General features: G+C 45.4%; 1 protein-coding gene across 3 annotated transcripts in view; it reads left to right on the top strand.

Annotated features, from left to right (window-relative positions):
• The window catches only part of ROS1 (ROS proto-oncogene 1, receptor tyrosine kinase), a 184,461-nt gene that overhangs the window by 22,052 nt on the left and 139,098 nt on the right, over positions 1-23,311 (top strand). For all 3 annotated transcript variants that reach the window (XM_075597730.1, XM_075597729.1, XM_075597731.1), the window contains exons 4-7: positions 3,506-3,654; positions 4,541-4,676; positions 8,888-9,095; positions 23,033-23,109. In XM_075597730.1, coding sequence (XP_075453845.1) covers positions 3,506-3,654; positions 4,541-4,676; positions 8,888-9,095; positions 23,033-23,109 — 570 coding nt within the window. The remainder of the gene's footprint in view (positions 1-3,505; positions 3,655-4,540; positions 4,677-8,887; positions 9,096-23,032; positions 23,110-23,311) is intronic.

Raw genomic sequence — 23,311 nt, 5'->3', positions numbered from 1 at the left:
TGTGCAGTTAACAGCGGCGGCGGCCATTACACAGCACGTACGCGGCCCCAATGTTAAAGAGGGCCATAAAGGACTACAACTCCCAGCAGCCTCTGGGGACTGCCCTTTCACCCAGATCACATGCAGCCAGATAGCCACTAAGGTTTACAGATTATCATGCTGCATGTGGATACATTGTTGTGTGCTGAGTGAGGAAGCAGACAGGGAAGCCCATGAGGCAGTCAGACTGAGGAGACAGTGGGGGAAAGAAGGGGGGCAGAGAGCTGCGAGCTTCTGCCCTAGGCCAGAAGTACTCCGGGCTAGAGTTGAGGCCCTGACTCCCCACTAGTGAGGGTGTATGTTCATAGGGACAGGCCACTAGGTAAGGACCCTGTGCCCTTTCAGCTGTGTACTAGGCAGGGACTTAGGGAAAGGCCCTGCTGCATGTTCCTTAGTGCAGAGACAGAGAGAGACCTGCTGAAGACCTTTGTGAAGACACCCATGTGCCGGGGCACCTGGGCAGGTATTTACACCCTTCCACATGTGCACCAACTTTACCTTGCTCCTCACATGTGACAGGCCTGTTCATACACTTGGGTGGGCTTGGACTCTGGACACAGGGTTGGGAAGGGGGTGTAAGGGTATAGCCCAGTTAGGGGCTAAGAAGGTTACAGCCCAGTAGTAGGGGCAAGGTATAGCCACCAGCTAAAGGCAGAAGGTGGCCTATTTATATTGTTGTGTATGCTGATGTGTATTATGTTATGTTATGTATAGAGCTATTGATACTCTGTAGTATGATACTGTGTGTTGTGTTGCTCGTCCAGTAAACCTTTTAGCCATAACCCTGGTGGTATGTGGTTTCTGGGTGGGTTCCTATGCTAGGGCCATTCTACGTTCCTATAGAATTCTACATAGGTGGCGGCGCTGACCGACGAGAGAACATTCCAGAGAAGCACCCCAGGTTTCCATCAGCGGAGGCTCAGGCCTCCTGTGAACCTGCATGTAAGTAAAGAGAGCAGCGTAGTAGGGGTCTGTAAGCCGAGTCCAAGGGATATAGAAGACTGCAAGGTATAGAGTCCAAAGCCAAATCCAAGGGGGTCCAGAGAGCAGCGTGGTCGAAGTCCAAAGCCAAAGGTCAAAATCCAGGGAGGTCAGCAGAGAATCCAGGGACAGGAACAGGGACTGCAGCACATGAGAGCCAAGCAGGAGCAGACAGCACCAAGGTACAGAAGCTATGCAGAGCAATGTGGTAATGGTGAGGGAAGACTAAATAGTGGGCTGGGACCTATCAGGGGAAAGGGAGGAGCGGAGGTGCGGCCCAAGGGAAGCCCTGATAGGGGAGAAGAGCCTGGGGGCGGACCTGGTGGAGCAGGGGCAGGAAAGCGCGCCGATGCGCGCGCCGCACTGGAGGAGGCGGGGTCAGGCTCCTGGAGCCAGAAAAGGGAAGCCTGGGTCCGCGCGCGCCCGTAAGTGCGGGAGCAGGCGCGGGGGAGACGCCGAGAACCGGGGAATGCCGCCGGGGAACAGAGGCAGCGGGGCAAAGAGGTAGGGAGGCGCTGGTAGCGGGAGTCCCCGCAGCGCGGGTCCTTACAGAGGCGCTCCATAGTCTGGGACATCCCCCAATTCGCACATGCGCAGTTAGTAGCAGCGGCGGTCATTACACAGCACGCACGCGGCCCCAATGTTAAAGAGGGCCATAAAGGACTACAACTCCCTGCAGCTTCTGGGGACTGCCCTTTCACCCAGATCACATGCAGCCAGATAGCCACTAAGGTTTACAGATTCTCATGCTGCATGTGGATACATTGTTGTGTGCTGATTGAGGAAGCAGACAGGGAAGCACATGAGGCAGTCAGACTGAGGAGACAGTGGGAGAAGGAAGGGGGGCAGAGAGCTGCGAGCTGCCAGAAGTACCGCGGGCTAGAGTTGAGGCCCTGACTCCCCACTAGTGAGGGTGGATGTTCATAGGGACAGGCCCTTAGGTAAGGACCCTGTGCCCTTTTAGCTGTGTACTAGGCAGGGACTTAGGGAATGGCCCTGCTGCATGTTCCTTAGTGCAGAGACAGAGAGAGACCTGCTGCAGTTGTGTAGTGCAGGGACCCAGTGATAGTGTTGCTGAATGTTCCTGTATGCTGTGTTGCTGATCCAGAGACTGTCCTTACGGTGGGATGTCCGGCTGGACCCTATCCCACACGGAGGTACAGGTCAGCGCTGGACCAAGTGGATCCGTTAGACCCTTTGTGAAGACACCCAGGTGCCGGGGCAACTGGGCAGGTATTTATACCCTTCCACACGTGCACCAACTTTAACTTGCTCCTCACATGTGACAGGTCTGTTCACACACTTGGGTGGGCTTGGACTCTCTGGACACGGGGTTGGGAAGGGGGTGTAAGGGTATAGCCCAGTTAGGGGCTAAGAAGGTTACAGCCCAGTAGTAGGGGCAAGGTATAGCCACCAGCTTAAGGCAGAAGGTGGCCTATATATATTGTTGTGTATGCTGATATGTATTATGTTATGTTATGTATAGAGCTGTTGATACTCTGTAGTATGATACTGTGTGTTGTGTTGCTCGTCCAGTAAACCTTATAGCCATAACCCTGGTGGTATGTGGTTTCTGGGTGGGTTCCTATGCTAGGGCCATTCTACATTCCTATAGAATCCTACATAGGTGGAGGCGCTGACCGACGAGAGAACATTCCAGAGAAGCACCACAGGTTCCCATCAGCGGAGGCTCAGGTCTCCTGTGAACCTGCAGGTATTCGCACCACACCTGGTAACATATAGGTTCCCCTCACATTCACTCTATCTGCGATTGGGGGTGGAGGAATACCCGTTACAATTGAATGGTGGATATTTTAGGAGATCTTTAATTGTTTGTGTGTGTATATATAATGTATATATTGGAGTTGCCTCTTTTAGATAGTAATACATAGAACTTTACGTTGTCTGCCATTTTGATTTTGGGAGATTTCTAAATTTGTAAAGTCCAAGTTACCTTTATACCTCGCTAAACACGCATTTAAATAATATGTGGAACAGACATCTGTGCACAAAAAGGAACACACCTGAAATATGCTTATTTGGATATGCATAGTATATTAAAATGAATGAAATTAGCATATATCCTGGTTATCTCAGTGTGCTCCTCGCTCTCAAAACCCATATTTGAGGCTTTGGATGGGAGTAACGACACCATTAGCGATGACCTGACATCTCGTTAAAATCCCTGCGTTAACTATAACATAGCTCTGTGGATATGCGCTGTTAGAGGGAACACCTCTTTTTCATGTTACTACCAGTAACTGCCATTATACTTAACGCAATGTCCTTTCAAGCCCAAAACAGGACATAACACTTATATACGTTTCACTTAACGAGATGTTAACTCAGGTTAAAGCCTCATTAAGTCAATAATGGACCTTTGTGGATCTGGGCCTTCAATGGTTAACTGTTTCTCTCCTCTGCAATAGTTTCAAAAACCAAGGTCAAATGATGTGCTGAGTTTATTATTTCCTTCTTGTTTCAGACTGTTGCCTTGAGACTACATCACCATATGCATCCTCTATTGGGGCTTATAATGTCACTTTAGGCTGGAAGGCAGCTAATATCTCTGGAGCAACATATATTATACAGTGGAAATATGTGAACATATCTGGGGACTGGAAATATACACAGGTAGGACATTTCTGGGAAACTGTCAAACCTTACACTATACATAATTAACTTCTACCATGGTCCTCGATAAGATATTTCCCTACCGTCTATTATATTTGTACTAGAAAGTTACATTGCAATCCAGTGGGTGTTTACTTTACTGGTTCAGTATTTTTTCAAAATGTCATAATTCTAGTGTATTACCCAATGGGGTTTATGACATTGGTTTGTTTTTCAATGTATATATGACTGTACTTAAAAAACAACAACATATAATATAAACTGCATACAGTATTAGGTTTGACACCTTTGATTTATGGTTCAAGACAAGAATATTTTAGGGACGTTGGAGGTGCAGTGCATGGAAAAGCACACAAATAATAATTACATGCAGTGACGTGCAATCCCATATAGAAGCGGTTCGAACTAATCGCAGTGATATGCTTATGAGGTAAAAAATAAGTGATACCTTTAAAAGTAAGTATTTAAATGTCTGTAAATAAATGAAACAATGGAGGGTAAAGGACAGTTATCTTTATGCAAGTTTCTGTTCTGTCAGATTACCAATTAAGTAAGACAACGGTATATAGGAGAGATAAGGCAGATAAAAAGGTAGTAAAATCCACCACAAACATTGGTGTACAATGTTATGAAACATTTTCAGAAAAAAACGTTGAAACATTTTAAAATACTTATTTTTTAAGGTATTTATCTAAAGTAAATATAACCTATTAAACATATTGTCGTCATTAGTGTAATTATATCCTAGGATAAACTGCATCTTTAAGATTAATCTACTACTTAGTCAATTATTAAATGTTAACATGACTTGTTGAAAATCTGTAACAAACAATACATGTTTCAGTGTGTTTATTAACCATGATCACTCCATTTTACCTTAATGCAGACAGTGACAGAACCAGTTTATACTGTGACTTATCTGCAACCCTACACTGAGTATTTGTTCAGAGTGATCTGGATTATATGCCAGGTACAGTTTTATTCTCCATCCAGCCCTGTTTATCGGACACATGCATTTGGAGGTAAGAATGAATACATCATTTGTGCCTACACAGCTCTTCTCACATCTAATAAAAACAAATATATTGGATTACTAAACGTGTCTAATATTGAATATATGTTCCACCTACTGCTACCAATCACACCCACACACACGCACGCACGCACGCACACACACGCACACAATTGTTGAAATATCCTAGAGGATCCTTCATAGATCAAAATGATAGTGAACAGTCTCAAATTCTTAAATTCCCTGATTTATATGTACAGAAGAGACATGTGATGTTTAAAAGAATTCTGTACATTATAATTGGAACTATGTAAAACTCTCATTGTAGTTCCATGAAAAGGTATCAGAAGCTAAAAGACCAACATAGCTATTAGAACTCTGGACTATATTTATTTCATGCAGAGACATATCTGTATGACAGACACTGCAACTGAATTACTTTAGCAGTTATTATAATTTAAAAAAAATTCCCTGTATGTTTATCATGTCAAAATAGCAAGTGGTTCCTCTGTATCATCTAGTAATTTTCACTACAATTTAAATATTTTGTTGATGCTGTATGTATTGGTTTCAAGTGGTGCAAAACATTTAATTGTCAATAGAAAGGAAAGGAGCGCTCACAATAATTTGTTGTTCCTGCCATGGGTGCACATCAGTCCAAATGTAGATACGGTGAATTATAGATACGTAATCATAAAGAAACGGCACTCCAGCGGTCTTTGGTGAAGAAATACTACATCATTGTATTAGTGATTCGAACACTAAAAAAAAATCAACCTTTAAAAAGGTCAATGTTGGGACTGAAATGTTGATTTTTTGTTATCGCTAATAAAATAATGTAGTATTTCTTCGCTGCAGTGCCGTTTCTCTATGATTAAGTATCATCGAAAATATAATGAGATTTACAGAAGTAGTGAAAGTCATGGCCATAAAAATAGTTAAAGAAGAATGACATTACTAATTTGCCCATAATCTGTAGTACTCATTAGTTTTGTTTTATAAAAGGATTTTGAGACAATTTTTGGTTTGTTTGATGTGTTTGGGGTATTATACAGAAGGCGGAGGGCAGCCATTTCTCGTACTGCGCTTAGTTTCATATGGAAATCATGCTGTGTTGGGCGTCCTGGATTCTCCCACAGAACACTGGCCATTCTTTTACTTACCTGCGATTTTAAAGGCGATAGTGGCATGAAGTCACATTACGTTAGAAGAAAATTCTCATGACGGATTCTAGCACAAGGTATCTTGAGCTGAAACTGGAGGGGGAAGGCAATGTAAATCATAGGAGGGTGTACAATCCATGCTGCCCGCAAAGGGGCGTGAGGTCTAATATACAAGGCTTGGGACAAACAAGGCTTGAGCCGCTTGAGTACCAAAGTATAAAGAGTATCACTACTTTGTTTATTTAGAAACCTACATTTCAATCCACAGAAAAGGCCATCTTTGTTTAAAAAATAATAAAAATAGGACTTTTCCGGTCTATTCTTACAACATAAATGTACATATTTGAAAAGACCGCGCTCTCCTACATGCAAGCATAGTGTCACTACTTTATTAATTCAGCTTCAACAAGTGGAAAAATAACAGGAAATAATGAATAAAAGCTAATAAAATATCAAATCGACTCAAACAGATAAGTAAGGGGTGAGTCTGGTCGGCCAAGTGATTCTTAACTGCTGTCAGTTTCTGTATTTCTATATTCTATCTGATAACATAATAATGACATCATTGTTAATATTAATATATTACTAGTTCATAATGCAGTGCCTCCTGGGACGCTGTAAAGGTTAGCGCATGCAAGTCATTGGGAGTTAACACTGGATCGGGTGTGCTAATTCTTACAGGCACTTAATGAATCTGCCCCTAGGTGGGACTTTAACCACCTTTACAGGGTTGCCAATAGACAAACACTACATGGACATATAATGTACTTTCACCCTGAGACACACATGATTGATGCAATCTATAAAGTCATGTTGTCTCTGCAAGCACAGGATGTTTGCTTATCATTTGGTAGAGTGCGGATATCTGATAAGCAGCTTTTCCAATTACCATACCATAAAGTACATTTAAGACGTGCCACATAGACAGGGTTTTTCACCACAGCAACCAGATAATGTACAGTAGGCTTATTAGTACAAGTAAAACACACAACTGGACTTTGAGGCTACAAAGAAGTGTACAGCAGAGAATACATTAAAAACCATCAGAATTTTTAAGATGTGTGCGAGGTGCAAGAAAGCTCTGGGTTAAGCAATTCAATGATTGGATACAATCTCTCTGCTTTTATGTTTAACAGTACTAAGAAATTACATATGAGTAGCACTGGATAATCATGGACACATGACACAAAGCTTGGCCTCCTGCAGACGCACTTACTAGTATTCCCTCCTACTGTCTCTGTACGTTCTCCCTACCTACCAATTAGATTGTAAGCTCCTCGGAGCAGGGACTCCTTCCTTAATGTTACTTTTACAGTATGTCTGAAGCACTTATTCCCATGATGTGTTATTTATATTTGTTATTTATATGACATGTATTACTACTGTGAAGCGCTATGTACATTTTATGGCGCTATACAAATAAAGACATACATACATACATACATACATTCAAACAATGCCATACCTTTGATTCTCAGATAAGCTTAACACATGCACGCAAGCACACACACATACAGTATGTACAGTATATACCATATGTGGAACAATATATATATATTTTTATAGTGGATGAGTAATACTTATGTAGCCCATGTCCCCCCCCTCCCCCCCGGACACAGATTGTCCCTCTAAGGTGTAGTGAGGCTGGCTACGTGTATCTGGGTGGTGCGTACCTGCTTGTAACAGGAGGGCCTGAGTCTCCCGCGTTGGTATTGGGGACAACAGGACCAGGCTTCTGGGGTATTTGCCTTCATCTTCTTTAGCAACGGTGCAGCGCCTCCATCTCCATAAGTCCCAGGGATGTGGGATAGGACCCTTACAGAGAAAACCCTGGTCCCAGGGCGAATGATCCAGCTCTCACACACACACGGTCTTTATGTAAAATAGCAGCAGCTCTTTATTGTCCTTACAGCTTAGCAATGGCAGCACACAACAGCAGCAGTACACAGCAGTTCATATGCACGAGGCACTCCACAGGTGTACAGGCTTGTTCCTCTCCTCTCCTTTCCTCCAGGAATGTACCCCTGCAGGATGGCCTGGTTGGGGCTGCAATACTCCTGCCTCTACCCAAGGTAGGCCCTATGGATGAGGCCAGATCTCTCCCCCCTCACCCCTCAGCAGGGTGAGGGGCATTGGTCCACACAATATAGTGCTATGCGCTCTACTCAGTCTGGCTGAGGGTCTCCTCCTGTCTCCTGGATCATACTCCTAGGGTAGAACTCCTCACCACATCCTCCTCTCACAGGACATAACAGCCGTCCTCCTTTCTCTCTCAGCTCCCAGGACAGACAGACTGTCACTCATAGGAACAGCCTACTAAAAATAGAGTACAGCCCTGCCCCTTATGATGTCAGCAGGACCTCCCCTCTGTCTCAGGCCTGCCACAGAGTCAGGAGCCTACCTCTATCACTCAGGTCAGGGCTTGAAGGGGGAAAACACATGATTACTACTGGCGCCTGCCCTTAACAGGACTTACTCCAGTAGGAGAAAGATATTTAGTCCACTATTTCTTACAGGGGCTACACTTAGATACACTGAATAGAAGTTAAATGTTTTGAAGAATAACATCTACACTACCGACACACTTTATTGAAGTGTGGTCGGTACCGCAAGCCGGGAAATCTCCCGGCATGCTAGTGGCCGCGCGGTCACGCGTCATCGGGAGCGTGCGCCCGCTGCACGCGTGTCCAGGGGCTCCCCGAGGGAGCCCTGGTGTCCCGCGATCGCGGGACAGCGGCAGGGGGTTCCGGGGGACCCGGCGGACCCGGCAGCGGTAGGGAGAGCGCCCCGATCGGAGGGCGCTCTTCCGCTGCTTCGGCGTGCGCCCGTCACACTCGGGCGCGCGCCAGGCTACTGCTGCGGCACAGAACGGGCAAATGCTCGAATAAACTGTGCCGCAGCAGTATCTGAAAAATTCAATTTATTTGATCAGTTCTATATTTAAAATGAACCTTTTCTTTAGTATTTCGTAAAATAACAGTACATGTTTAAGTTAATGAGACTCTATAATAGTTTAAAGCTCAAAGTCTCACTATCTTTGTTGAATTATCTTTTACAGTTCCTGCAGTAGCACCTCTCATTCAAACTCTTGAGAGCTCTAGTACTGATACAATAGACATTAGCTGGCTTCCTCCACCTTTCCCAAATGGACCTATTGTAGGTTATAATCTGAAACTTTCTTCTGAGAATGAAAACCAGAAGCACTACTCGGTGACCGGAAGACAAAGCTTCCAGTTTTACTCAACAAAACCACAGACCACATACAGGTACTATATGCATGTAATACATGGAATCAACATGTATGTGCTTTCACTGCAAAATAAAAGCTTATTTTTTACTATTCTTATTCCTTTCAATTAATGATGTTACATAGTTTTAAACATTGTATCCAAAAATCCATACACACAGAACATGACTTTTTCATTTGTTGGAAGGCTTAGATACTATGACATGTCAGATAGTGGTCTGAAGTACTAGGTGTTCTAATTAGAAGCTCCGTGTCACATAGCCCCTTATATCATCATCATTATTATTATTATTACTGCTATTGTCATCAATTACTTTTAAAGCACCAACATATTCTGCAGTGCAGTACCATGGAGAAAAAGTAGTTGCATACACAGAGCAAAATAAGAACAAATGAACACAAGCTGATACAATAGGTACCGAGGGCCCTGCTTGTGAGAGTTTACAATGTAGAAGGAATAAGGGTCTGGAAAATATCCTTTGTCTCTGTCTATAGATGACTCCAGCATAACAGTACTCAACATTCTGGTTTTAGCACATAAAAAGAAACGTTTATTTTGAAGATAAATACTCACATACAAAAATAGTACAAAATGGCTGTGACTTTCAAATAATTTATGATATCTTCAAATATGGTTGCATATCATTCTGGTCCTGAGTGGAATTATTCTGTTTGATCTTGGTATCATGATGTTAAACCCGATTCCTTCTTTCTCCTGGTGTTAACCCATCTCTCCCCCTTGTCAATGTAATCCCCCTCATATCCTTCTGGGTGTAATCCCTCTCTCTTCCACTACCAGCTACATCTACTGTATTAGTATTTTTCCAGATAATATCCCTCAGTCAGCCCTTGCTACCACTAATTTTATTACCAGATAATGTCCTACAGCTCATATCTGATAAGTAATGACCCACCCTTCATACAAGTTTATTACCAAATATGGCATGTCTTCTGGAAAGATCTCAGAAATCCTGTCAATATAATATGCCATTTACTCCCATGATTGCATCAGCCCCAACCACAGTTGTCGATAGTCACTCAAATGTCATCCACAGGGACCCCCTTGCCCAGACAACCTGACACAGCTGCAATCCCATTATAACTCCAAATCCTATCCTAAAGTGACTGAATCTATCAAACTATATTAATTAATCATTTGAACCATATCATATTATATCACATGTGCGATATAATATGTTTAAAAAAGAATAATTGCAAATCATCTTAATAATATCATGTGTGGCATTCTGTTTTTATACCCTGGATTCAAACCTAATTACAGGGGCACAATTGAAACAGAAGATGTCAGTGGCTGGTCATTGTGAGACTGAGTATACATCAGGATTGATTTTGGGGTGTGGATGTCAGGGGACTGTAATGGGAGTATTCTTGTAGTCAAGAGTGAGGGGTTATGAGAGAGGAGGAGATGTGTAGGTTATAGGCAGAACTCTTTGGACGCTTAGGGGAGTATTTTGAGATGAAGACAGATGTAAAGGGGGCAGCATTGCTGAGGGCTTTGTATGTAAGAGCTAGGATTTTAAATGTAATTCTAAAGGAAGTCAGTGCAGGGATTTGCATAGTGGAGCAGTGAATTAGGTAGAGTTGGGCAGCAGCATTTTGGATGGATTGGAGTGGGAGCAGTCAGATGAGAGCAATGCCTTCAGGAGGAGGTTAGAGTAGGAGAGGCAGGACATGGAGAGTGAATGATTTACAATTTTGGTTGCATCATGAGTGAGAAAAGAGCATATTCTCACATAAGGGCATATTCTCAAAATATTCTCATAGGGCATATTCTCAAAATATTCTCACATGGCATATTCTCAAAGTATTCTCACAGGGCATATTCTAGCAATATTTTGTATGTGGAGGTGGCAGAACTGAATGTGAGAAATGAAGGAGAGGGTGGTGGGCTTGGGGTGTTGACAAGACGGTGGCATTTTTAACAGTGAGAGTGTATTTGGGTGACAGTTAAGAAGGGAAAGATGAGGAGTTCTGTTTTGCAATGTTAAGCTTGAGATAGCGGTGGGACATCAAGGAGGGGATAGAGAAGGGATATTTGGTGACACAAGACAATAGACAGAAGGAGAGAAGTTCGAAGTAGAGAGAGAGCTGATATAGAAAGCCAAATTAGTGTATTAGTTCAACAAAGGAAGAGGTAGAGCACAGAGTCTAGTGGACTACAGAAAGTGAAAGTACAGAGGAGGAGACGGTGGACAAGGAAACACTGAATAAGCGGTTTAATAGGTAGGACATAAACCGGGAGCATCTGATGCCAAAGGGCCAGTAAAGTGGAGAATGTGCAGCAGATTGGGGTGATCAAACATATCAAGAGCAGCAGAGGGATCCAGGAGAATACGCAAGGAGAAATTACCTGTAGACCATTGTGAGTAGGTAATTGGCCACTTTTGTTTGTGTGGTCTCATTGAAGTGTTGAGGGAAGAGGCCAGGTTACAGAGAGTCGAGCAGGGAGTTGGAGGAGAGAAAATGAATCATGTGGCTGTATACAAGCCACTCGAGTAGCTTGGAGGTAAAGGGGAGAAAGGAGATATTGTAGTTAGAGACAGAGGCTGGATTATGAGAGGGTTGGAAGATGGGCAGTGGTGAATTAAGACCCTTGGGGGTCACTAAGCACCAAGAGTTTGGGGGCCCTTTCTCATAGTTTTTTTTTAAAGTCCCAAAATGTACAAGTAAATCTAAATAAAGTTTTCAAAAGAAATACATTTTCTTTAAATTTACTAGAACTAAGGGCCCTTCATTCCCAACCACTTTCCATGTCTACGCTTCACCTTTTCTCACCTACACTGTTCCCATCATATTAACATCACCATCATCTATCCACTCCTGATCCCATCGCTCACCTACACTGTTCTCATCACACTAACATCCCCGTCATCTATCCACCGCACATCCCATCACTCACCTACACTGCTCCCATCACCCAAATATCACCCTCATCCCATCATTCACCTACACTGCTACCATCCCACTAACACCCCCCTCATCCACACTGCTCCTATCACCCTAACATCCCCTTAATCCCATCACTCACCTACATTGCTCCCATCTCCCTAACATCCCCCTCATTCCATTACTCTCACCATCTCCCTAACATCCCCCTCATCCCATCACTCACCTACACTGCTCCCATCCCCCTATCATCCTCCTTATCCCATTACTCACCTACACTGCTCCCATCTCCTAACATCCCCTTAATCCCATCACTCACCTACACTGCTCCCATCTCCCTAACATCCCCCTCCTTCCATTACTCTCACCATCTCCCTAACATCCCTCTCATCCCATCACTCACCTACACTGCTCCCATCCCCCTATCATCCTCCTTATCCCATTACTCACCTACACTCTCCCTAACATCTCCTGACATCTCTTTAACATCCCCCTCATCCCATCACTCACCTACACAGCTCCCACCCCCTAACATCCTAACACTCATCTACACTGCTCCCATCTCCCTCATCCCATCACTCACCTACACTGCTTCTATCACCCTAACATCCCCCTCATCCATCACTCACATACACTGCTTCTATCACCCTAACATCCCCCTCATCCATCACTCACCTACACTGCTCACATCTCCCTCATCCAATCACTCACCTACACTGCTCCAATCCCCCTAACATCCTAACACTCACCTACACTGCTCCCAGCTCCCTAACACCCCCCTCATCCCATCACTCACCTACACTGCTCCAATCACCCTAACATCCCCCTCATCCCATCACTCACCTACACTGCTCCAATCACCCTAACATCCCCCTCATCCCATCACTCACCTACACTGCTCCCATCCCCCTAACATCCTAACACTCACCTACACTGCTCCCATCTCCCTCATCCCATCACTCACCTACACTGCTTCTATCACCCTAACATCCCCCTCATCCATCACTCACTTACACTGCTTCTATCACCCTAACATCCCCCTCATCCATCACTCACCTACACTGCTCACATCTCCCTCATCCCATCACTCACCTACACTGCTCCCATCCCCCTAACATCCTAACACTCACCTACACTGCTCCCATCTCCCTAACACCCCCCTCATCCCATCACTCACCTACACTGCTCCAATCACCCTAACATCCCCCTCATCCCATCACTCACCTACACTGCTCCAATCACCCTAACATCCCCCTCATCCCATCACTCACCTACACTGCTTCTATCACCCTAACATCTCCCTCATCCACACTGCTCCAATCACCCTAACATCCCCCTCATCCATCACTCACCTACACTGCTCACATCTCCCTCATCCCATCACTCACCTACACTGCTCCCATCCCCCTAACATCCTAACACTCACCTACACTGCTCCCATCTCCCTAACACCCCCCTCATCCCATCACTCACCTACACTGCTCCAATCACCCTAACATCCCCCTCATCCCATCACTCACCTACACTGCTCCAATCACCCTAACATCCCCCTCATCCCATCACTCACCTACACTGCTCCAATCACCCTAACATCCTCCTCATCCCAACACTCACCTCCACTGCTCCCATCTCCTTAACGTCGCCCTCATCCCATCACTCTCACCTACATTGCTCCTATCACCCTAACATCCCCCTCATCCACAATGCTCCTATCACCCTAACATCGCTGTCAGACCATCTCTCACCTACACTGCTTCTAGCACCCTAACATCCCCCTCATCCACAATGCTCCTATCACCCTAACATCGCCGTCAGAACATTTCTCACCTACACTGCTCCCATCACCCTCATCCCATCACTCACCTACACTGCTCCCATAAACCTAACATCCTCCTCATCCACCCATCCATCATCTGATCACTCTCACCCAAGATACTTCCTCCATTTAAAAACACATTTAATTTTAAAAATGTTAAAAAATATATATATATATATATAAAAAAAATATATATATATATATATAAATAAAATATTTGATGTATTTTTAACCTGTTATAAATTAAATGTGTTTTTAAATGGAGGGAATATATAAGGGTGAGTGCTGGGAGGAGGGGTGGGTGGAAGACAGGGATGGAAGCAGTAAAGGTGAGAATAGGTGAAGCGCAGACATGGAAAGTGTTTGTGAATTAAAGGATTAACCCTTTTGTTACTGGAAGGATTTGCATAACATTTCCCTGCAATGCCCTGCTGCCTTTTTGGTAGTAAAAGGGTTAATAAAAGGAGGAGAACAGTGGCAGGCAGGGAGGGGTAATTTCCACAGGGAGGGTGAATGAAGGGGTTAAGAGTGAGAGAGGAAGGGCTGTGACCTGTATTCCTGCTCGCACCTGCTCTGCTGCCTTGTGCTGTTTCACAGCACCAGTGGCGTCACTACATTTTTTGGACTCCCCTGTAAATATTTTGTAAGGGCCCCTTAAACAAAAAACAAAAAAATTATTCTGTTTCCACTGGGGTCCCCATGTGAGCGGCCTTGCAAGCACCCCCCTCTCACACACCTTGCTCTCACCCCATCACAGTCCGCCCCACCCTTACTGTCCTCCTCTCCCCCACTGTCTCACTCCATTTCTAACTCTAACTTCCTCTCTCCCCCACCCTAACACCACCCCACTCCACACACACACACACACACACACACACACACACACACACACACACACACACACACACACACACACACACACACACACACACACACACACACACACACACACACACACACACACACACACACACACACACACACTTCCTTCCCCCTATATAGATATACGCACACACACACAAATATATATATACACACACTTCCCTCTATACACACACACACATACAATTTCTCCCCCACAAACACACACAAGTCCTCCCACCATATATACAAACACACACACACAGACACACACACAATTCCTCCTCTCATACACACACACATACAATTCCTCCCCACATATACACACATACAATTACTCCCCCCTACACATACACAATTCCTCTGCCCTACACACACGCACGCGCTGCGCCGGGATCCCGTCTGTGTGGGAGCTGCTGAGCCATGTAGGGAATCAGGCAAAGGGAGGAGGTATTCCCTGTTTGCAGTCAAGGCCCACCTAGAGTGAGAGCAGCCTGCAGCTCTGATGTCTCACAGCGCAGCAAGCTCTGATCTCCTGCTCTCTCCCCCACACTTTATTGGGGCCCCCAAGGTTAGAGGGCCTAGCTGGGGCCCCCTAACCTTGGGGGCCCCTAGGCACATGCCTACTGGGCCTTATGGGTAATTTGTCCCTGAAGATGGGAATCTGCTAGGCGTTAGAGAAAGGTTAGAGAGGTGTGTTACGGTGGGACTTAGTGTGGCAAAGAGGGAGTGGAGAAGATGTGAGGTGATAGGATCAAGGGGTAGGGTGAGAGGATGAGACACTTTTATTAAATGAAGGGTTAGAAAAACTGCATATAGAAAGGACATTTGTTTATCCCTGTTTCTAAAGAAATTGTCTTATTGGCCTGCTTTTGGTTAACTCGGCAAGATCAGAATAACAGAGATCAAATTGAGAATACAGAAGGGAGCAGGTAATCTATTTTTTCAAGAAATTACTAAGATTACATTGTTATCATTATTATATTATAGGACATTTTGCTGTAGAATAGCAACTAATCATACTTCAATGACACACAGATCCATCAATAATCAAAGACAATATTAGCATGGTTGTTTTCAAGGTTACATATATTATATTGTTAACATAGCTGTTTCATCCATCATCCTCAACCTTTCATGTTGCCTAATGACTTTAGCCAATTTTAGTATTTTCATTGTGCTGCAGACCGGGGCAGTGAGATGGAAGCACACGGAGATATATTAACATGATGAAATACAAAGTGTACCAGAGAATAGGTGGAACTTTGCAGAAAAGAGATGCCTCCAAGCTCCAGAGGAAAAGATACAAATAGACGGTCCCATTCAATATTGTGAGAAAAAAGGTTTTTCATTCAATAAAAATGACCAATCCATGATTTTTGCATGAACAAATAGTGAATTTAAAGTATTGAGAAACAGGTAAAGACACTGAGATAATTTAGGTGCTTGGAAAATATTTCCTTAACTGGCATAGCTAGTAAGATGGTAATAGTCCTATCACTTGTGTATCTATGAACCCTTACACGCGAAACTAACATTTCCTTAGATCTTACCTATCAAAAACACTAGCCTAAAGCCTAACACTAGCCTAAAGTAAGGCTCTGCCTTATTAGCTGTTAAGACATTCAAGGGTTTAAGGAGTGGCTCAGTGAGTGAAGGCATTAACTCTGGAAACAATGGCACTGAGTTGGAAGCAAGGGAGCCTGGGCCAAATCCCAGTGTCAGCTTCTCCTGACCTTGGACAAGCCACTCTATGTCCCTGTACCTCTAGCACCAACAATTAGATTGTAAGCTGTAAGCACAAGCAGATACAAAAGGTAATGAGGGCCCGGCTCGTGAGAATTTACAATCTAGAGAGAATAAGGGGCAATGTTGGAACAAAAGGTAAAGTGGCGGCTCATTGTGGGACAGAGTATGCCTCAGGATGGAGTATTGTTCAGCCGCACAGCTGATTTCGTTAAGGTTTAGGGTCAGGATGTTAGGGGGTGTTAACATGGAGTTTAGTTCAGTCATACAGCTGGTCCCAATAGGGTTGGATGCTAGGGTTAAGCCAGCAGTGGTGTAACTACTATGCCGCTAAACCCTGCCATGGGGGTGGGGGGACAGTACCACACAGAACACGAGAGCACAGAGGGCCCTGCCGGCTGGCGCTGTAAGGTTGACCCAAGGTCGGGGCTCAAGTTTCTGCTCTTTCTCTCTGCTCTGTGCTTGATACGGGACGTGGCCTTCACTGCACACAGATAATCCCCCGATCCCCATGCTTGTTTCCCAGCTCCACTCTGGAGCAGCTCATGGGAGCTGAGCATGCCTACCCCCCACCTCCCCAGGTAAAAGAGTGTTGACTTTTGTGATTGTGTGTTGTGATTGAGTGTGTGTTGTGATTGAGTGTGTGTGTGTGTGCTGTGATTGGGCGTGTGTGTGTGTGTAGAAAGGAATTGAGTATGTTGGGGGAGGAATTGTGTGTAGGGAGAGGAATTGAACATTGGGGGGATTGAGTGTGTGGGGGGAAGGAATTGAGTGTGTGGAGGAAGGCATTGAGTATGTGGGGGGAGGAATTGTGTGTAGGGGGAGGAATTGAGTGTGTGTGTGCTGTGATTGGGCGTGTGTGTGTGTGTGTAGGAAGGAATTGATTATGTTGGGGGAGGAATTGTGTGTAGGAGAGGAATTGAACATTGGGGGGATTGAGTGTGTGGGGGGAAGGAATTGAGTGTGTGGAGGAAGACATTGAGCATGTGGGGGTAGGAATTGTGTGTAGGGGGAGGAATTGAGTGTTGGGGGATTGAGAGTGTGAGGGTAAGAATTGAGTGTGTGTGTGGGGGGGGGAATTGAGTGTGTATGTGGGGGGAATTGAGTGAGGAGCGAGGTTGTGTGAGGAAGAGGATGGGGGAAGAGTGAGTGGTGGGGGTTCTCATATTTATTCCTAACTAGAGACAGACCGATTGCTTCGCTCACATCTACCAGAGCTCAAGGAATACCCTCAGCTCAATTAGCCATTCAGTGCCTTGTCTGAATGCACAGAGCCCCCATCAGAAGGTCACTACCACACCAACTGAAACTAGTCAGTAATGGTACCCCCTTCCACAATTTACATCTGGAAGTTCACCACCATTCCGGCTGCAACAATGTGGAATGGTACGGCCTTGCCCAACTAAAATACTTACGAGGCCTGCGAGAGCCAATACTGATTGAGTCTTCCTCCCAGAGTAACATTACTCCCACTACCAGCAAGGTAATTTGACAGGCCCTAAACTGGCTTGCGAGCCGCCACTAGCCTCACTGCCTTTCCCATCGTGCATTTTGACATGCTAAAATCAGGATATCGTTCCCGATATCTGATAAATGGACCACATCTCCCACAACAGGCCTTTCAGCTCCCATTCAATGTACTAATATCTTACTGCAATTCTCCCTAAATCCAGCACGAATGCCACCATCTCATTATTTATCTTCCTCCTAAATCTCTCTACTGGTGCATCGTTTCTGGTCCCACACCAGCGCAACCTAGGAGACACCTCTGACCAGACTATCATCACATGTCTAAATCTTATCACTATGTCCTGCCACATGCTCCTCATTACATTTAACGATTGGACCGATGCCAAATCATTCCCCCTCGCGTGCAGCAAAATTATATCAGGAGGGGTCCTACTCCTTTCCCCATGCAATAAATCAGACAGCAGTTGGTCCCCTACTGCCCACCCAAAACATCTTGGTCAAGTTTGCCCTTATCCCCAACTGCCTTCCCCCTGGCCTATGCTCAGCTCACTTTCCTGCCCAAGGAACATAGGAATCCACGACAGCCAGACTTCCAGAGGGCTTGACCTGGACAAAAACAAATAACAAAATCAACCAGTAAACTCGTTGAAGTTTGTACAGGGTCTAATATAACCCTTAAAAAGCCCTGATGACCACCTGCCCAACTTTTTAATAACTGCCTCACCTAGGCCTAATCTAGCGGCTTCGGATGCTGCCTCAATTCTAAAAGAATGGTACTTAATTATCAAGTCCCCAAAACCCGCTAGCTCTGCACATCTCTTCAGAACCCTTCTAAACTGTAAACAGGACATCACTGCCCTGTCCTCATGAATCAGAAAGGGAAGAGCACAACCCTGTAGTTGCCTGTAATCCTTCACCCTTGACATTGCAAATGCCAGTCGCCTCCCAAAGACCCTTCCCATCGGTAGGATCCTAGTTGTGAAGTTGAGATGGGCCAGCAGGGACTGGAATCGCCTCAGCATGGCTTTGTTGAGCCTCGCAAAAGCCCTTAGTTCCACCAGCTTCCTGGATGAGAGACGGTAATCCATCGTCAACATATCAATTTCAATCCCCAGAAAGCTGATGCATACCACTGGACCCTCTGTCTTGTTTTTAGCCAAAGGAACCCCAAAACATGACATGAGTTCCTGAAATTCCATAGTAACCAACCACACACGTCAGACCCATCCCTTCCTATGAATAGAAAGTCATCAAAGTAGTGCAGGATACCCCCAACTCTGTCTTCATCCCCTAATGCCCAATCCAAGAAGGAGCTGAATGTCTCAAGGTAAACACATGAGATCGAACACCCCATTAGGAGACATAGTTCTACAAAGAAGTCATCCCCCAGCCTGCACCCCAGCAGCTGGAAGCATTCTGGATGCACGGGCAGTAGACTCAATGCCGACTCTATGTCAACCTTTGCCATCCACTACGCCGGTCCTGCCTCCCTTACCAGATCCCTGGCCCTGTCAAAAGATGCATACAGGCATACCCCGCATTAACGTACGCAATGGGACCGGAGCATGTATGTAAAGCGAAAATGTACTTAAAGTGAACCTTTTTCCCACTTATCGATGCATGTACTGTACTGCAATCGTCATATACGTGCATAACTGATGTAAATAACGCATTTGTAACAGGCTCTATAGTCTCTCCGCTTGCGCACAGCTTCGGTACAGGTAGGGAGCCGGTATTGCTGTTAAGGACGTGCTGACAGGCGCATGCGTGAGCTGCCGTTTGCCTATTGAGCGATATGTACTTACTCGCGAGTGTACTTAAAGTGAGTGTCCTTAAACCGGGGTATGCCTGTACTGCATGCTACACAATACTTTGTCAATGCTATCAATCACCGACAACCCCTCTGGGTATTACAGGCGGTGTATGTGACGGAATTAACCCAGCTCTTTCTTTGGGACCACCCCCAATGGAGAAACGCATAACTCTGGTAAATGGGGACAGGAAAACAGTCCTGCCATTCTGCCCACCTGACCACCTTTTTTATTTTCTCCTGCGATACCCCCATGTGCATATACAAGTGATTTCAAATTCCTTCTACAGAGGGGGAACCTCCACCTCACTAAAAGGGATCTAAAATCACTTCTAAAACCTGTCTTTCACAGTTCTGCATCCTCCCTATTCAGGTAGTGACAGAGCCACGGTGCCAGCTTACCGATGTTCACCGGTGTCCTCACACTTTGCTCCAGCCTCTCCACTTGCTCCTTCCTTAAATCCACCCTTGCCCTTTTGAAGGCACTTGGACATTGGGTGGCTACCTCCGCAGCTGTTGCACTTGTTCTTAAAACAACACCCCGTGCCCCACTTTGACTGACCCTCATTATACTGCAGCAAGAACCTTCCCCCCCCCCCCCATTCTTATTCCCAGCTTGTTGCGAGCTGCCAGCCCCGGACAGAAAGGAGTTAGTTTTACGCAGTATCATTTTGGATATTCACAGGTCCATATCTTTCACGTCCCACCACAACTATTTTCTAATCGCATTTTTCTGCTTGAAGTCCCTATCGTACTTCCACCACCCCGGACCTCCGTAATACTTATAGGCCTCTCAAATCGTATACACATACTTGAAGAGCGGCTTCTTCTCCCCTATTACGCTGGCTAAAATTGCAAAAACGTGCAGCCAGTCCTCAAAAGATTTGGGAGCCTGTCTCCTTTCCCTCTATACCGCCTCCTCTCTCTCCTTCTTGTTTTTATCTGACTTTATCGGCTCCTTATAGTCTGGCAAAAATGTCAGTAAGTCAATGTAATCATCCTTCCATACCTGCTCCTTCACTGACACCAATAGGTGCAACCCCAGCGGGCTAGCTAAGCAAAGGTAATTGTCTCTAAAGCTAGCATCCTGCACCCCATCCTCCTTTCTCCTGTCCACCATTGTCACAATGATCCTACTGCACCCTCCCAACCCTCCATGCCTCCCAAAGTCTACTAAAGTCCATGACTGGGGTGGAGAAGCGACTACGTCCTCCTCCGCACTGCCTCCCCCCCACTCACCTCCTCCCCTGATCCCCTGCTACTCATCTCCATCTCAACCCACCCCCTCTGTGTAAGCACCCTAAAACCATCCCTGTCCACTTCTAGCCGCCCCCCAGTGCCCTCCCGTCTTACGTGACATTCCAGCTGCCTGCCACTCTGAGGCCGGGCGGCTGGTATATTTTCTGTACCATCCGGACTTCTTGCACTGTACCCTGTACTGCACTGTACATCTCTCTCTCTCCTGTTCTGATGGGCTCAGTTCCAGCCATTCCCTACAGCGGTTTCTGTTCTGCCCCTCTCTGCTGCCTTGGGCGGCCGCAGGCTCCGCCCCTTGTGATGGCCAACGTGGGGCAGCGTTGCCGTGTGCAGCCACGCCCATGCTCCCTCTCCGCATGGTGCATCCTCTCTATTCTGCGCTCGCCAGTCCAGATCCTGACACCCCCAGGTCTCCGCTGCAGGAGCCCGCCCTGCTACTAAAGATGGGCAAAGCATCAAAATCCGTTTCCCTAGCCCTTTATTCCACAATCCGCTCCGTGGTGCGAAATCCATAGATGGATTTGATCAAGTCTCTATCCTTGCAGATGTTCCTGAAACCCAGGTACAAGTGCGGATTTTCCGCGGAATACGCACTTGCATACAATCAGTGCTGATTAATCTCGAAATGAGCCATTGTGTTCAATCCACACAGATTTTATCCGGAATCCGCTCTTGCAACCTAATCCACTCGGCTTTATCTCGAAATTCACCATTGTGTTCAATCCATGTGGATTTTACCCAGAATCTGCTCTTGCCACCAATCCGCACAGATTTTACCAGGAATCCGCGCCCATGTCCATCTGTGAGAGTTTCCCCTAACAATCCGCCTCCTTTTGCAAAATCTGCGCAAATTTTAACCAAAAAGCCGCACTCCCCAACAAAATCAACACACGCTCTGTACCCTATAGCCCAAATCCATCTGCGGATCCGCATCAATCCGCTGATTCCACGCCATCTCCCCACTCCAGCGGAATTCGCCATCCACCGGATGATCATCAAAATGACAATCCGCCAATGGATTCCAGAATCTGCATCCATCCCACCATGGAAATTACACCCAAACACGCTACCCCTCCCAAACTCACCCTGAAGAAATCCGCGGACCCAAAAACCGCCTGATCTGTGGTGGTTTGAAAAATCACAAAATAAATTTCCCCTTTTTCTACCTTCCACCGTCCTGCTCTGCTGCTGCCTCTCCACTCCGCTGGGCGATCCCTCCAGCTGAAATCCCCACCTCACCGCTGAGCTTGTTAGCCAGCAACCACTTAGGACCGCACCACCGTGCCTCCTCCTGCAGCTCCCTTATCCACAAGTCTCCTCTGCTGACCGCAACCGCCATTATATCCACAGGGCTCTCAGACTGTCTTTCTTCCTCCACGCTAAGCAGCCATCTCTCAGGATCAAGAACCAGGAAAATGTGACTGCTCCAGTCGATCCCAGAAGACAGAGGAAGCTAAGATCCCTCCCCCTTGCCCTAAGTACTCGTTACTTAACCCCTCCCCCTAAGGTGCTGTGATGTCAGGCCAGAGGAGGGGCCCCTCAGCCCTAATTCATGCCGCCCCTTTCTTACAAGTCCAGGGCTTTCTTATTAGTGATACAGTTTAGCAGGTTGGTTCTCCCTGTACTGGTTAGGATGAATATCTCGATGTGGGGACATATTTAAAAACTTCAGCAAATAATTCCACTTTTTGACTTTATTGAACAGATCCAAGGAGTAAGTGTCACAAAACATTGTACACAGAAATGTATATTTTAGAGGAAAGGAAAACAGAGATCAAAATACAATATAGAAGTAGAAATACAGTATAGAGAAAGAGAAAAGCTAGTCTCAGTAGCTACAGCATACTATTATGTATACACTTGCTTTTTGGGTCCAGAATTTTGATCGCAGTACATAATCCACCTACAAATCGCACAGCACCATTATTATTGCAGGCCTAGTAATTATGCCAATTTAATGTCCCTGTGTATATTAATAATAAGAATTATATTCAAGGCCCAATTTAGATGCATTGGCAAATACATCATTTACAAAAATGGTGTTGTGGGAAGGGAGCATTTTGAAAGTTCTGTCTTTTTTCCTGAACAGAGTTTCCATCACTGCAGTAAATGAGCAAGGGGAAGGACCTGCTGCAGAAGCCAACATTACTACCTTGGGTTTCACAGGTACAGAATATACTGCATGGAATGTTAACTTTAAGTAAACATTTTCTTACTAGAAATAATGAATAATTAATGCCAGAAACGAGGAAATAATGAAATCTCCAGCATTAAAGCTTTAGAGAAATTAAAAGCTACAGTGCCTATCCAGAGATATTTTGTTTTTCTGTCACTACTTTGAAAGGGAGAAAGAACTGTGACTGTAATG

The sequence above is a fragment of the Ascaphus truei genome, chromosome 4, assembly GCF_040206685.1.
Source record: "Ascaphus truei isolate aAscTru1 chromosome 4, aAscTru1.hap1, whole genome shotgun sequence".
Classification (NCBI taxonomy): domain Eukaryota; kingdom Metazoa; phylum Chordata; class Amphibia; order Anura; family Ascaphidae; genus Ascaphus; species Ascaphus truei.
The sequence above is the reverse complement of the archived record's forward strand: the minus strand, read 5'-3'. Positions and strand labels throughout refer to the sequence as shown.